Below are 16815 nucleotides of genomic sequence, written 5' to 3' on the forward strand. Positions count from 1 at the left end.
CAGCATTCTCTGACATCACTCTCAAAACAAGAATTGGGTGAATTGATTTGGATGTTACCTACTACAAAGTTGTGTGCTGTACAGTCATTCATGAATATTGTGTGCGTGTGTGTGCGTGTGTGTGCGTGTGTGTGCGCGTGTGTGCGTGTGCGCGTGTGCATGTGTGTGTGTGCGTGTGCGTGTGTGCATGTGTGTGCATTGGTGTGTGTGTGTGCGCATGTGCATGCGTGTGTGTGCGTGCATGTGCATGCGTGTGTGTGCGTGTGTGCGTGTGTGTGCATGTGCGCGCGTGTGCATGTGCATTGGTGTGTGTGCGCATGTGCATGCGTGTGTGGCGTGCATGTGCATGCGTGTGTGTGCATGTGTGTGTGCGTGAATGTGTGCGCGAGCGTGTGCATGTGCATGCGCGTGTGTGTGCGTGCATGTGCATGCGCGTGTGTGTGCATGTGTGCGCGTGTGTGTGTGTGTGTGTGTGTGTGTGTGTGTGTGTGTGTGTGTGGTCTACAGTGTTTGGGTTGGTGTTGTAGCTGCCGGGCAGGGATGAGACCCTGTGCAACGTTTTTGTTCTCTCACAGTGGATCTCTCACAGTGGATCTCTCACTGTGGATCTCTCACAGTGGTGAGGCCACAATGAAACTCACTTTTACATAACTTTGAACCTAAATTTGTGACTTCTTGATAGACTCACAAAATAGGTGAAATATAGTTACAAATGAAAATATACTACATTTCCAGCTCACATAAGACAATGATGACAGTGATTATGACGGAGGAAGATGACGGAGGAAGATGATGGAGGAAGATGACGGAGGAAGATGATGGAAGAAGATGCAAGTCAGAGGTTGTAGTCACTGTTCCTATTGGATGAAGGCTCTCTGCTGTCAGAGATTACCAAACGATCCAGAGCTGTCGGCACACAGGAGAGACATCAGATTTAGAGCAACAAAAATGAACTCTTGTGTACAGACACACACACACACACGTGTGTGTGTATTTGTGGCCTTGTGGGGACATCTCGTTGACAAAATGCTTTCCTTAGGTGCTAACCCTAACCATTAAAAATGAATGCCTAACCCTGACCCTTATCCTAAACCCCACCATAACCTAATTGTAATCCTGACACTAAAACCACATTTTGACTCTCAACAAGGCCTTCAAACTCGTGGGGACCTGGTTTATGGTCCCCACAAAGATGCTCACACACACACACACACACACACACACACACACACACACACACACACACACACACAGTCTGGATTTATATATTATATATATTTCATATACTTTTCATAACAACATGCCTGGGTCTTTGAGAATATTATTGATGTGGCTAGATGCTGAAGTCGGTGTTTTTGTTAAATCGGGGATGAAAATGTTTTCCTCCGCCACGTCGTTTACCTCCCGTGGTCTGTTCAGGTTCAGTACTCCTCTTTTACAGACTGGACCAATAACTGCTTTGTACAGTCCTAAAGTTTCCTCTACCTGTGATGTTTTTCTTCTGTTTAGCCTAATTATGACCTCTTTTATGACCTTATCAGTGACTTGTCCTATTACTTTTGCACTTGTAAAAATATGTACATGTATGTAACAATTAAATTCTAAAATTTGAAATGCATTTTCTCAAATATTGTAAAGAATTAAAGGAGGAAATAATTATACATATTTTTTGACTTTGTGTGTGTTACCAGGGTAGGAGTGTCTCTTATCTCCATCATTATTTTTAACTGCCGTTTTCCCTCGATGATAAGACACTGAAAGAGACATAAAGAGATGGGATATCCATTACTTTTTTATATGTCTACATGTTTTTCCTTTATTTTTCTGATCATCAACAAAGCACACAAACCACCCATGTACATTTACGAGTGCAGTCCTGTGAATAAGACAATTACATAAACTTTATGAGTCAATAGCTTGTGGAACCACCTTTAGCAGCAATAACCTTAAGTAATCATATTGTGTATGACTGTCTCTTGCAGATCCTTATTCTGCCTCCATATTCTTTACAAAGTTGCTTTAGTGAAGACCTTCAGTGTGTTTGCATAAATGTTTCTCTAAGGTCCTGTCACAGAATTTAAAATTCAATTCAATTCAACTTTATTTATATAGTGCCAAAAGACAACAACAGTCACCTCAAGGTGCTTTATACTGTACAGTAGACCCTACAATAATCAGTGTTGGGAAGGTTACTTTTAAAATGTATTCCATTACAGAATACATGCCCCAAAATGTATTCTGTAACGTATTCCGTTATGTTACTCAATGACAGTAACGTATTCTGAATACTTTGGATTACTTAATATATTGTAACGACTGTGGGTTTGGGGAGCTAAACTGGCTAAACTGCTCACTAGCTAAATGGCTAGCGGGGTGCTAGCAGCTATCGCTAAACTTTGCAATGAATGGAGAGCGCTCGTGCCTCATACACCGCACGACCCCGAGCGTCTCAGCAGCGGACTGGTAATCCCCAAATAATCCAGCAGGAGGCAGTAGTGGTTCACACCAGGCATTTATTTACCATCGTTTTCTCCAACAACGTAACGCTGCTGACACCGAACCCCTATCACGCTCCCACCACATAGAGTCGCGGTATCAGCCAACCACGCCAATTCAACCCACTCCACAGAACACACATCAACTTCACTGTGGCTTACATTAACATAACACTAACACAACATGCGAATCAAACACATAGGAACTAGCAGAACGATAGAAAACACAGACAACACAATACCCAGAATGCACCTGGCTAACAACCCCAGCCAGGTCATTACAATGTTATCATGCTTTTTACAACAACGTGAATGTACTATTGCCGTGTGATTTATTACTATTACTGAAGGTCCGCGACTCCGAACTGTAGTAAAGGGACCTCTGACTAATACGGCGGGGTCCCTGTCGGCTCGTAGCCGAAAACTAGCTTTACTTTGTTGTGTGGGTCAACTTTTCTTGCGACAGACAGAGAGAGGCGTTGAAAGGCTGCTCCAACGGAACTTATTGTTTTCGGAGGAAAACACGAACACGGTGTACAGTCGAGTCTTAATAGTTATACAACTGGGTCGCAGCACTCTCTCTGAGTGGTTATTATTATATTTACATGCTTCCAGCTCCCGTTTTTCTCGATGACTGAACTCGTACCTTTCCACTCCCCTTTTTCTCCCTCCTCGCGCTCACAGACACATAACGTGTATGGCAGTCCATTCTCCCTGCAGCACGGACTACACTGCCCATGATGCTACATTCTTTAGAGCTATGCTTGTAGCATTCTGCCTGTTAGCTTAGCACAACAACAACAACGAAAAGGCGCTCTCTCACCCAGGAAACACACAGTCGCAGAGAGAGAGAGAGAGCGTCACCCTGTAACCATGGCAACCGTAACGCTGCCGCCTGGAACAACAGAACGTAGCTGTCAAACAAACCCAAACAGTCCTGACCCGCGACAATATGAAACAGGGAAGTACCGCAGTGTAATCCATTTATTTCAACAAAGTAACTGTATTCTGAATACCACCTTTTTAAACGGTAACTGTAACGGAATACAGTTACTCATATTTTGTATTTTAAATACGTAACGGCGGTACATGTATTCCGTTACTCCCCAACACTGACAATAATACATACAGAGAAAAACCCAACAATCATATGACCCCCTATGAGCAGCACTTTGGCACAGTGGGAAGGAAAAACTCCCTTTTAACAGGAAGAAACCTCCAGCAGAACCAGGCTCAGGGAGGGGCGGGGCCATCTGCTGTGATTGGTTGGGGTGAGAGAAGAGAAGAAAGAGCGAGATTAAAGACAGAGATTATATAACACAGTAGTGATAAGGGTGACTGAAAGGAAAAACTCAATGCATCATGGGAGTCCCCGGCAGAAGTGACTGCATTGGGCAATCTTAAAAGTAGAGATAGTGTCTGTCTCCTGAATCAAACTGGAAGCTGGTCCCACGGAAGAGGGGCCTGAAAACTGAAGGCTCTGCCTGTCATGGTGCCTGTGGCTCACCAGCTGATCCTGTATTAGGCAACATGTGTTTTTGATGTTTTTGCTCTCTCTCTCTCCTGCCGGGGCGATGCTCATTATGGGCTCCCGCCCCTGGCCCACGCACTGCCATCTCCACACCTCTGCCTATCTGCATAATCGAGTCCTTTAAGAAGCAGCACTGTGCTACTCGTCGCTGGATCGTCGAGCTATCAGCATCAGTCGCTCAGTAGTTTGAGAATCAGAATCTGTGAGTTGTTTCCATCTGTTCGCCTCTAACTAAAGTTTATTTGTACAGATCTTTCCCGGACCTTTCCCTGCCTGCCTGTCATCTCGTGGACGAGTGTGTGGATTTGTGTAACCCAGTTGTGGAGAGAGGAGAGTGATTCTTTGGAGCGCGTCTGATCCCCTTCCTTTCCCTCCAGCACATTGTATATAGTATCACCTGGTGTTGTCTGTATCAATAAACTGTCTTCTCTACAAGGATTTCTGGTCTGTGCATCAGTCCGTTAACTGAACGTGACACTGCCTCCCATTCTACTTTTAAATACCGCCCCCTCGGCCTGTGCTTCGAGGTTTCTGGTAGTTAGAATGACTCGGGGGTGTTGATTCATTTAAACTAACATAATCATCCTGCTGCAACCAGGTTTCTGTAAGGCAGAGTAAATCGATTTGTTGATCAATTATTGAGTCATGTACTAACAGAGACTTGGAGGAGAGAGACCTCTTCAAACGCTTTGAAGTCTGGACTTTGTACCATTGCAACACCTTGATTGTTTTCATGGTCGACCTTTCAGATTTTCTTTTTTCCTCATATTTGACCCAATTTGAGTCAAGCTTTACCTGTCATTCAGATGGCCTCACATTTGACTCTAGAGTATTATGCTATACAGAGGAGGTTGTGGCGTGGTGATGTGATTGTTTCCATTGTTGTCTCATAGCAAGAAGGCCCTAAGTTATAATTTACTTGCTGAATGGTTGTCTGTCTCTATATATTACAATCAGTCATATGCAGAGTGTTCCCATCCTCTTGCCCTGTGACCAATGGAATAAGCCCCTGATTTGGAAGGATGGATAGATATGGCTTAGATAGTTCTGCAAGATATCTGGGTTTGCTCAAAGAAATGTCACAACACCCAGGAGCAACATCTCAGTTTAATCTTCAGGCTTGTGAATGCTGATTATAGTACAATATGAAAAAGACTCCAAAAGTATAGGTTCTTTGGAAGGATTTCCAGGTAAAACCTCTTTTCTTAAAAAAAGAACACGGAAGCACAACTTAAAGTTGCATTTGAACAAAACACAAGACTTCTGGAACAGTGTTTGGATCAATGAGACCAAAAATGAAATCCTTGGCCATAATGCACAAGTCCATATTTGGTAAAAACCAAAGACAGCAAATGTCTGCAAACAATCTAAAGCAACATTGTTACAAACAGGAGTTCCACAAGCCATCGAATCCATTGAGTCCTGTGAAACACTTCTTACATGACCATATATCAAACAGGGTACTATTTTGAAATACAGTATGTGATCAATGATATTAGAGCTGAGACTTAGAGTGCATGACTCACCGCTGTGACTCTGTGTTGGTCCTATCCAACGATTCTGCCTCCTGTCTGAAACTGGAAATCAACAGTGAACATGTGTGTCAGCACGTTAGCTATGCCATGCTCTGGTTTCTCTGTTGTGTGCCAATTAAAAACACTCCCAGAAAGTTGATTCTATTCTTCGGTACATTTACAAAGTGACCAAATCTAGCACCACTGGCTAACAATGGGCTGTGAGGTCAGTTGCATGATCATTAATATGCAAATTGTCACATGACCACTGATCAATACCATGAGTACCATCCACACAGAGATGACTATGGCTGCAATCACATCATTGTAAGATGGTGACAGCTGTACCCTTAGGCCCCCTCCTTGATTCAGAGATGGTCTTTTCCAGAGATGGTCTCCTCGACTCCTTGATCCTCCTGGCACTTACCAGTGTACACTATATTACTCTGTTTGTGCCAATGGAGCAGATCCTTGGGGTGATTTTTTTGCAAAATGATCCTATTGGTCATTGTGCAAATGTACTGTTTATAATGTTGGGGAAACCTGGAGTCAGCTGAGACTAAAGAAGTCACTTGGATTAACGAAATGGTCCCCTCATTGAAAACGCCATTTCCAGATGAGCAGAATGAACTTTCTTGGATTTCACTATCTGAATGACTGAGTATGCATCAATTTGAATCTGAAGTCTTCCAACAGCACGTCATCTATTCTATTTTATTCTGACAAAGACCTGTGGACTGTGTGTGTACTCACATCTCTTCTGCAGGGCTTTTACAGTAGGCCTGGTGAAGCGCATCAGGAAAAGGATGAGCAATATGCAGAAGAGCAACGCTGTCATCACTTTGTAGGTCTTCAGCTGTGCCGCGTCCTTCTCAGCTGGACACACACAAACAGGAAAACACACATATTATCTGAATAGCACATATACTGTATGTATAAAAGCTGGTATTCTGTGTAAAGTACAAATAATAGTTTAACGCAATAGTATACAGATAATTTATTTATTTCATAATAGTACAAAGGTTTGGCATCATCTTTTTGAAATAACTAACATTTTTGTGAAGAATCTGCATATGTTGCTCCTAAACCTGCCATGTAGCATTAATGTGGTTTTACACAGACTGCTCCACGTTTTTATCAGAGTACAGCATGAAGCCAGTTAGACTTTTGGGAAGTTGCTCTGATCAGTTAAGTAGCAGAGGGGGTCATTAATTAGTTTCAGCTGCTACTGTGTTCACGACATTACCAACATGTTCAGGAACAACAATGAGACAACTTCCAAAACATGCATGGTTTTACAGGTTCCTCATCTTTTCTGACTGTTTTTTTCACTAGTTTTGCATTTGGCTAAGGTTGGTGTCACTACCGATAGCATGAGGTGATGCTTGGACCCCACAGAGGTTGTGCAGGTAGTCCAACTCCTCCAGAATGGAACATCAATAAGTGCTATTGCCAAAAGGTTTGCTGTGTCTCCCAGCACAGTCCAAGAGAAAGGCAGATAGGGCTGTAGAAGGTCCTTAATCCATCAGGAGGACCGGTATCTGCTCCTTTGTGCAAGGAGGAACAAGGTGAGCATTTCCAGAGCTGCAAAAGATCCTTTGGCAGGTAACCGATTCTGATTGTTCTGACCAAACAATCAGAAACAGACTTCACGAGGGTGGCCTGAGCAGGCAACTGCCTCTAGTGGGCTCTGTGCTCACTGCCTGGCACCATGGAGTTGGACTGGTATTTGCCATAGAACACCAGAACTGGCAGGTCCACCACTGGCACAATGTGCTTTTCACAGATGAGAGCATGTTGACTGAGCACATGTGACAGACCTGAGAGGGTCTAGAGAAGCACGCTGCCTGTAACATTCTTCTGGATGACCGATTTGGTGCTGCATCAGTGATGGTCTAGGGACACATCTACATGATGTCACAGGCCTCTACAAGCTTGGCAACAGCACCCTGACTGCCATTAGCTTTCAGGATGAAATTGCACCCTTGGATCCTACACTGGTACACATTCCTCCTCATTAGGAGCATGTCCCAATGTTGTCAGGCATGCATACAAACACATGGGGGCTTGTGTGCATGCTCTATTGCTGCAAAGAAATTTAGGTAAAATGGACTAGCCTGCAGCACCTGTCTTTGAATTCAGCCCTCTGTAGGGTGATAATTTACATTTCCATCAAACAGTGTGGGATCTTCTCACTCCCTGGGCCATATCAGTTTAGATATCCAGCGTGGTTTGTTTCCCCACTGAGATCTGATTTCTTGTTTTCCAAGTCTTCCTGTGATTTTTTTCAGCATATTTATAGAAGACAAGTTGTCAGCTGCACTAAGTGAAACCACAGCATCATTTCCACCCTTAATGTGTTTGTGAGTGCAGTGACGACCCATGTTTACAGGTAATGTTTGCTAGTGTTTCTGAGGCCTGGCATAAATTAACAGAATCAATATAGATTCATGTATTTATTTTCCCTCAGTGCCGTCTAGACTCCAAGATCACAACTGGTTTCAGTTGTCGATCATAAATTTAAAAGAGTATCACATGTGTTGCAGTTCTTAAATGCACAACTTAAAGTCTGCAGAGAAAAAACAAGTCAAACCACACGACATGAAATTGGCACCGTTGAACATCTACAAAGATCTGCAGACAGCAGACCAGCCTTTGACCCACAGCACAGGCTGGCATGTTGTTTGCTAACTCTCTCAGTAACGCTGTCACCTTGATGATCTCTGCCTTCAATCCGATCCAGCTATGGCTCTCTGATCTGACACACATCTTTCAAATGATGCCTGAATTGTGTTTGTTTTTTTGTTTTTGTTTTTTGACCAAACAGGAAGCGGTGGATAGAAAATGCAGGATTACCACAACATTACCTTTACATTTGGTTGAAGAAGTGACTGCATTGGGCGCTTTATTCACAACGTTTGTAGTTTTAGAGGTGGTGGCAGTTGTCACAGGACTGCTAGTCAGGGAAATGGAGCTGACAGTGTAGTTTTCAGTTTGGGTATAGTCTGGAGTTTGGGTATTTCCTGGAGGAGACATATCAGTTAGTATATATAACAAAAGTACAACAATAATGAATGTGTCCCTCTGTTGTGGACTTCAGTATGTGGACTAGAGACGCTGTGAATCAAATCTTATGAAGACGACCTGCAGGGAAGAATAAAGTTACAAGAAACATGGAACAAAATCATACATTTACAAGAGAAACAAATATATTCTTTAAGATTATGTTTGTGAGAAAATAAAAAACAACAAACGAAAAGATTTTTCAAGGAACAGCATCCTTGAAGTTTATCTTCCATGGGAAGGTCGTTGCTGTGAAGCTGACTATGACCCAGCTAAGCTCCTGCAGATTACAGCATATAAACCTTTGATCCTCATCAACTGCAGACGCACATTCAGGACCTGCTCTACACTGTTCCAAAAAATAGTAATGTCACAGTATCTTACTGTATATTTCACAGTTTTGTCTTTCTAGAATATCATTACATTTACATAAGTAGACTGTGACTTTACATGTCAAAGGTAAAATAACACAACATCACTGTAAATATAGTAAAACACAATTTACTTGTTTTTAAATATATTTTTTGTACATGTGCATATTTAGATTGTAAAAATACATTCAGAAATGTATCATAATCTCACAAATATTTGTCTGTTATGTGAGAGAATGATCTGTTAAATTCAAATGTAATACTATGGAAAAATATATAAAATGATCGAAAATTAATGAGAATAATCAATAATTAAAGGAGTATTTGAATTATAATTTTGCTGAAAAGTTCATGTCATCCAGGTCTGATTCAATAATTCAGAGGTAACAAGTGAAAATATAATTAATAGGAATAAAAACATAAAACATTGCACGGCCACGCTGTGCTAATTATATATTTTAAAAAATAAATGTAGAGGTAGGAATTGCAATTAATATGAATCTCAAAGTATTCCCAACATTCCTGAACAGAAAGAGGCCTCTGCACCTGGGGTGAGGGTGTGGCCATGAAAACAATGTGACATGTCATTGGATGTTGGGACACATGACGCTAAGCATCGGCCAATGAATGTGAACTAACAACCACAAGGTCGCGGGTATGGCTGCACTGTAGGAAAATCCTAATATGAAAGTATTTTACTGCATTTTACAGTTTTGCTCTGTTCTTCTAGAATATCATTAAAGTTACGTAAATAGACTGACTTCACATTTCAAATGTAAATTAACGTTAAATCACTGTAATGTAATAAAACATAATCGTCATGATTGTTAAATGTCTGTACATATGCATATTTAGATACAGATTCACAAATGTATCATGATCTCACAAATATCTGTCCGTTATTTGAAAGATTGAACTGCTATGGAAAAGTATATAACATGATTCCTATAAGCTTGTGTTACATCACATAAGTATTATTATCATTGCCATTTCTTCACCTACCGCCTACTGGTGAAGGCCAGAGGGGCTGATGGTGCGATATGGCAGCCTCGCCTCTGTCGGTCTGTCCCAGGCCATGCAATCCATTATTATTTAAGTTAACTGTATATTTCTGTACCTTTAAGTATTATGATTCATATTGCCACATTCAGTGACCTTGTTTATAGGTAATTTCATTGTTTGATCACGTTAAAATGTTCCTAATTTAATGTCTAAAAGCACTTGGAAAAGGCAGAATCCCATGTGAAATGAGCCCAACAAACCCTATTTACATTACTGGAAATAACCGTATTTTCATGAGGAAGTTATTTTACAGGTGGTATTTTGGTGCCCCAGCTGCTGGACTATTACCGTTTTTTTAAGATGTTTTTTTAACAGTGTACTCAAAGCACTTTGGAAATTGGTGAAACCAGAAGAAAAGACTTGATGCTACAAATTTATAGTTTTGTGAATTTTGTCTCACATGTTGGAAATGTTATTTTTTAGAGCCGTAACAAACTGTAAAAAATGACATCAAAGTTCATTGATGGATATTTAGTTTTTAATCAGCGATGACTTTCTTAGTAAACTAGTAGCAGGGGTACGTGAGCTCTGATGTGTTTTTAGATATCACCTTCTTATTCTTGAAACACCAGAAACCATCTTCTATTTGGTGCCGCTGAGCTGTAGTGGTGACACAAGTTTCAGCGGCATGGATTTCAAAGCCTCTGCAAACAGAAGTGAAACTATGTGCACGACTAAACCGCTGTAGGGAAACATGTACAGATAAGACCTTTTTATATAAAGATGAACAGTACAGACTGACCCACATTTCAAACTTATCTTACTAATAAAATATGCTAATTTTATCTGGAATACATACAAAACATTTCATATGTATGCATGTTATTTTTAATTTATTTTTACTGGTATTTTTTTCTTATTTATTTTATTATTTGGCTTGTGTCACAGTCGAGGTCTGTGTGGATCAGAATGAACAGGAAAGCTTTAAAAAGCAATCGTTTTTAGGGACAACTAAAACAACAAAGTGTAAATGTACAGTAGTACTACCATTAAAATGTACCCGACGTATCAAACCAGTAAAATTACCCTTTGAGTATATCATGAACAGTATCAGGTCATTGGGTGCTACTCCTAAAGCATAATTCAGTGCCCGTTCGAATGTGAACTCTATTGTATGGTCATTTTTGGCTGACGATAACAACGACTGTTTGCGCTACGACAAGCAGATCAAAATGGCCAAAGCGGCTGACGGCCCCTCTGAAGCACTTTCTCTGTTTTCTGCAACAGTGTCGGGCAGCGATCATCCGAGGACCCTGAAAGCACCACAGGTGACCTTTGTAGACGGTCTAAATCAGGGGTGTCAAACTCAAATACACAGTGGGCCAAAATTCAAAACTGGAACAAAGTCGCGGGCTAACATTAATATTTATTGGAGAAAAAAAATCTTCCTCCAGATTTAAGAATGAATCTTTTCTTATGGACTCAAATAATTTTTGCTGGAAAACTGAATATGGAACAGCAAAGCTTAATACTAAACAATATATATATTAGCTGTATAATACCAGTAGGCCAGCTCTAATAGTAATTTGGTATGGCTTCGCGGGCCAAATGTAATTAGGCTGCGGGCCAAATTTGGCCTGCGGGCCAGAGTTTGACACCTATGGTCTAAACTAACATCACATCTTGAATTCACCTTGAATTTATTCCCTCTTTCTGCTCAAAATGAGTCTTTGTTAGTATCTCGAACTCATTGTCTCATGTTATCGATCCATCGCTCAGGATCATTGTGCTGCTGAAGTAACGCGCCGATATTGAAGTATCTGTGGAGGGTATTTAAGTACGTTCTACTTTTCCAGCACTTGCTTTTACACTACAAGCCACAATCACACATTTATACAGTGCTTCTTCTTCTGTTACCTTTACTACACACACTCGCACCAACAGATAATCAACAGTTCAGTAACTTGCTCAAAGATATGAAGGAACTCTGCAGAAACCGGGAGCGATACTCAGATTAGTGGACGAACGCTGTGCTAAATCGTATCTGCCAGTAAAACTAGTGTTTAATAAGAGTGCGCTTTTCTCTGTCAGTTAAAGCAGGTTTCAGACTCACTGATGTCATTTCTAGTTTTTGTCTCATTCCAGGTAAATTATTACCTGTAAAAATGACTCACAGCACATCGTTATCTCTCCATATATTTACTTTAGTAACTAAACTCATGAAGATTTGTAGATTAAATAAGATCAAAAGTCCAGCTGACGGTTGTTTCTGCAGTGCATCATTGATGCCTGAAAGAGGGCAGCTACAACACATCGCACAGGCTGTAACTGCGCTGTGGTGTGAGCGCTGGTGATACTCGGTTGTAATAAAAATGAGTTCACAGCAGTTTACCATTGATTTGTTGCATTGGTGTTATGACAGCATTTTTTATTTTGGTTAGAAAAATAGCTTTTTCTCATCACTATCCATTCCAGACTAGCGATCGACACAATAGTACGCAGCACCCTGAATACGCAGTCAGCGGTGCACAAACTCGGCCCAACTGCTGGGATATCACAATATCAGCATGTTGGTGAAGACAGAAGAGTCATATGAACAGCACACATTAATGACGAGTCGGCACCAGAAATGTTTTTCCTGTGCTCAGATTAAAATCAGTCCAAAATAAAAGAAAGATGAAGACAAAGGATGATTTGGGCGATACTTTGCTAACAGCTTCCTAGTTCACTAAGATAACGACGAAGGTTTTGACGCTGAGTAAAACCAGCAGGATTGTAAATGCAGGGAGGATTTGTGCTTGTGTCGGTGGCCTTTAGCTGTGCTCTGTATTGTTTGCATCATCACGTACTGCATGAAATAATGTGCAGCAGACGACTTGGAATCATCAACATTTAACCTTTGAAATCTCTTATTTTAATGGATGTGAATAATCTGCATCTGGTCTCTTTATTCTCATGTTATTTGTAACTATCTTCTGTCTGTTTTTGAGGTTTTATTTTATTCCGTTTTTTACTTCTTTCCCCGTTTAAAACAATTTAAAAACCATGTTGCAGTCACGCGTGCTTGGTGCAAACACACAAAATAAAACAGTGTAAAAACGATGCTTGAAAACTTCCTGCATGCAGTGTGGGTGTCTCCTGTAATTTATATTCAGCATTGTTGTTGCATGATGTTCACAGAACCTGAACGACCTTAAATCAAATCAGATTTAAACATCCCACATCGATAGTTTTCAACATTTTCCAATCGTTTGAGCCATGATGATGCAAAACAGACAAGAATTAAATGTTTAATAAGAGGCTAAAATATATATTTAAATTTATTTTAATGTTCGAGTGTTTAACAGTAATTTTCTTATTGTCCTGGTGTTATCGAGCTCACGGCTTTATAAGAAAAATAATGAATTTCTCAGGTTTACGACAAACTTTGCGATGCTTGAATTCAAATTGACGCTTCTGTCAGCAGTTTAAGGTCAGTAACAGCTTTTCATTAAAAACAAGATTTTAGGTGATGGAAGGATGAAAGGCCGATCAGACCTGCCAGGCTGTGGTGACGGTCGGCACAAAATCAACTGGATAAAAAGGTGAAGTGGAAGAAATGAATTAGAGGTCTCAGAGAGCGGGTCAGACGCCAGCGCCTTCAATGGAACGGCGCTCTGCACTCGCAGCAGCAAACGGACTGACACTGGAAGGACGACCCACTGACACCATGCTGGTGTGTCTCTTGTCTGTGTTTTATTTCCCAGAAGCCGTTTTTGTTGGAGTGCATCGTGAGGCTGACTGGGCCACACCGATCTTTGACGCTCCTGCAGGTTTTCACTACTGATGGCAAATGACATGACGCACAGCGTTCCTCTCCAACGCCCGACGTGTGATATGTTAAAATAACTTTGTTGTTGAAAAGAGTAAACATGCTCAGTGCTAATTTCCTGCTGCTCCTTTTGTTTCCATGTCTAAAGTATTTGTGAGTGTTTAGGGTCCGTGGACCACAGCTTTGTGCTGCTGGGAGACACTGGAGCCCACGGCGTCAGTGCACATGTTAAACTCGGTGAACAAATAGGAGGCCAGTATTCACATTATCTTTACTACACTATACTTACTATTTTAAGTTTGTGGGGTGAAAATAAGTGTTTGCTGCTGCGGAGGTCTGCTTCACTTTTTGAGGAAGCACCTGTTAGTTAAGTTCAGCTCCACAAAGAGGCCTTCAGCAGAGGAGCAGGACGCTGCTGCTCAAAGCTTTGAGTTCTTAGTGACGCTGACAGTATTTAGCTCATTGTTGGTGGTGTGGTAGAGGAGACGCTGCCAGTTAGGTGAAACCAATACGATGAGATACAGCAGACTCTCCGGACTGTAAAATATCCAAGTTAATTATTGGTGACACGGACGTGTTCCCGTGAGTTAGTAACACAGTGACCGCTACCTTTATAGTCGTTTAAGGTAAGAAGGTGACCTAAAGGTTACAATGCAGGTCACTGAATGTTTTCAGCAGTGACACACGCACAACAACAGGGCTGACACTGTAAGATGGTCGTGTTGTTGTAGTGTGATGCACTGATCAAAGAGTCCTCCACACGCTCACTCTTTACCTGATGTTTGTTAGCATAAAATCAGCTCCGAGCGTTCATTCATCCTCATGGTGAATATATGACAACATGTCAAACCACGAGCTCCGCATTACAGCTCTAAGCTCTCGATTATTGTTCGCTCATCAAGGTTTGTCTGATGAAAGCAAAGTTAAATGAAAGGACGGACTTTACTGACCTCTCGCAACAAAGTGAGGAGTTTATCTTGTGCCCCTAAGCACTGCGTCTACAATGCATCCACAGTTTCAGCGAAATGAGACAAACCAGTCTGACTGAGAGGCCTGCTTTGCTTTTAGTATTCAGTTTGCCCCAAAATAAAGCCGACTTACCATTAGTCACAAGTAAGAGCGCAGAGATGATCACAAGAGCCCTCAGATCCATCACAGTATCAACGTGCCACCAGAAGGTAAGTGAGAAGGCAGACAGACGACACAAATCAGATCAAGACACCAACAACAGTAAACCTGATGTGAAAGGAAATGATGCAGAAGTGTCAAACTCCTCTGCCCTGCCCTCCCTCCCCCTTCTCCAGGCTGTGAATCACTTCATCCCCAGCCTGCTGCTGCTGCTCGTGCTTGTGCAAAAGTGCAAATTTCCTCCCTTCAAAGCGAGCTGAGTGAAGAAAGGCAGAAAGGGGTGGGGAAAGTAGCACGATAAGAAGCGAGGAAGAAGGAAGGGGTAGGAGGAAGAGGTGAAGGGAAGACTTACGTGCATGTGTGTATTCATTTTCACTTCAGCAGTTCTGACTCACAAGTCTCTGTCGCCCGCCGAGTCCGACTGCAGCAACATAAACCTGTTTTCAGGTGGCGTCGCTCTCGGTTAGCTTTAGTTCTGAGGCTGAAATCTTACACTAGTGTGTGTCCCTCTGCTTTTCATAAAGACACCAACACACACACGCTGTGGAAGCTTCCTCGGACACCTGACTTTAGGGGTAACGAGCCCACACGTGTTAACATCTATACGTAAACACACATAACGTACATATTTACAGTCGTGCTCAGACGTTTACATCCACTCATCACGTGGTCGAATGTCATGTTAGTTTGGGGCTTTTCTTTTTCCAGGGTGGAACAGCTGTTCAGCTTTACAAAGAAGAGTTTATTTTGGATCATCCAAAATACATGAACTGTTTCAAAAGTATGTATTTATAAACCCCACTAACGTTTGGTTAAGTGTCTCTGTTGTAACTTGACTGGGCATTTTTGTAGTCATCAACAACCCGCCTGACATTCAACCTTTCGAGCAGAGTTCTTTTAAAGTGGCTGGCTTCCCGGCACACAGCCGGCTTTGGGAAGGCCATTCCAGAAACAGATTTGTGGTGAGCTTTGACTGTAATGAAACTGTGTTGTTCCTGTGGCTGACTAACTGATTCAAATACGAACAACAGAGTTTATAAAACAATGTCTGCATCTTTATTCTCCCCCTTGAAAAAAATCCATGCACACAGCACACTCGAAGAAGTAAAATTTATACAACACATTACTCCTGAATAAAGTGGGATTAGCGTGAGGACACAAACTCTGTGCGGCCAGGATGGCTGCGTTTCTGCACCTCCCACATTAAATAATGCTCAAAATAAAATCAATATCGTATTATACACGATACTGCACATTGTAGATAATCTAATGTATAACAGGCTTACAGCAGTTTTAAGATAAATTTAAATTCTTATAACGCAGCATAAAGTCACATGACCTCTAAAATTCACACAGCATATTTATTCATTTTTATTTTTTCTTCTCTGCATCTTTGTTGTGCATTTATTTGTTGTAGTGGTATTTCACATTGTAAAGCGATTTGTGCAGCCTGTTGGTAATGTGCTATATAAATAAATTTCAGTTCAGCTCATTTTTACTTCAAACATTTCAAACAGGTGCCTTCACAATCATTACAAAATATCATTCCATTATTTGTTTGAAAAGGAGTAGGCTGGAGTATTTACTTATTTGTCCCTACCCCCTCAAGTTTTACCTCTCATTCATTTAATTTTTTTTTGTCTTAAATTAAACAAACAATAATAAAAATATATATTAGAGTAAAATCAAGTGTTGGCTTTTTTTAAATTCTCTATTTTTAACATGTTTGATTTTATTTTCTGTTTATGTTATTTGTCTATGTTTAGCACAACGTTTGATTTTAAAGTGCTTAATAAATAAAGGTGGTGCTGAGAGTCGTTCATCATCAAAGAAGAGTTTAGAACAATACAACATTTGTAATTTATTTTATCAACTTTCCTTCTGACGATGCTGTCTGTGT

General features: G+C 41.1%; 1 protein-coding gene across 1 annotated transcript; it reads right to left on the minus strand.

The window, feature by feature from the left end:
• Window positions 1-579: 579 nt before the first annotated feature.
• On the minus strand, window positions 580-16426 carry LOC106632474 (T-cell surface glycoprotein CD5). Its single transcript, XM_042215411.1, has 6 exons — window positions 14889-16426; window positions 8408-8563; window positions 6294-6416; window positions 5553-5603; window positions 1689-1754; window positions 580-906 (listed from the first exon to the last, which is right to left on the minus strand). Exons 1-6 carry the CDS (start codon window positions 14938-14940, stop codon window positions 836-838), a joined length of 519 nt encoding a protein of 172 aa, XP_042071345.1. The 5' UTR covers window positions 14941-16426; the 3' UTR covers window positions 580-835.
• Between the last annotated feature and the right edge of the window lie 389 nt (window positions 16427-16815).

Source organism: Haplochromis burtoni, unplaced genomic scaffold (assembly GCF_018398535.1).
Source record: "Haplochromis burtoni strain Fernald_Lab_line unplaced genomic scaffold, NCSU_Asbu1 Contig_713, whole genome shotgun sequence".
NCBI lineage: Eukaryota > Metazoa > Chordata > Actinopteri > Cichliformes > Cichlidae > Haplochromis > Haplochromis burtoni.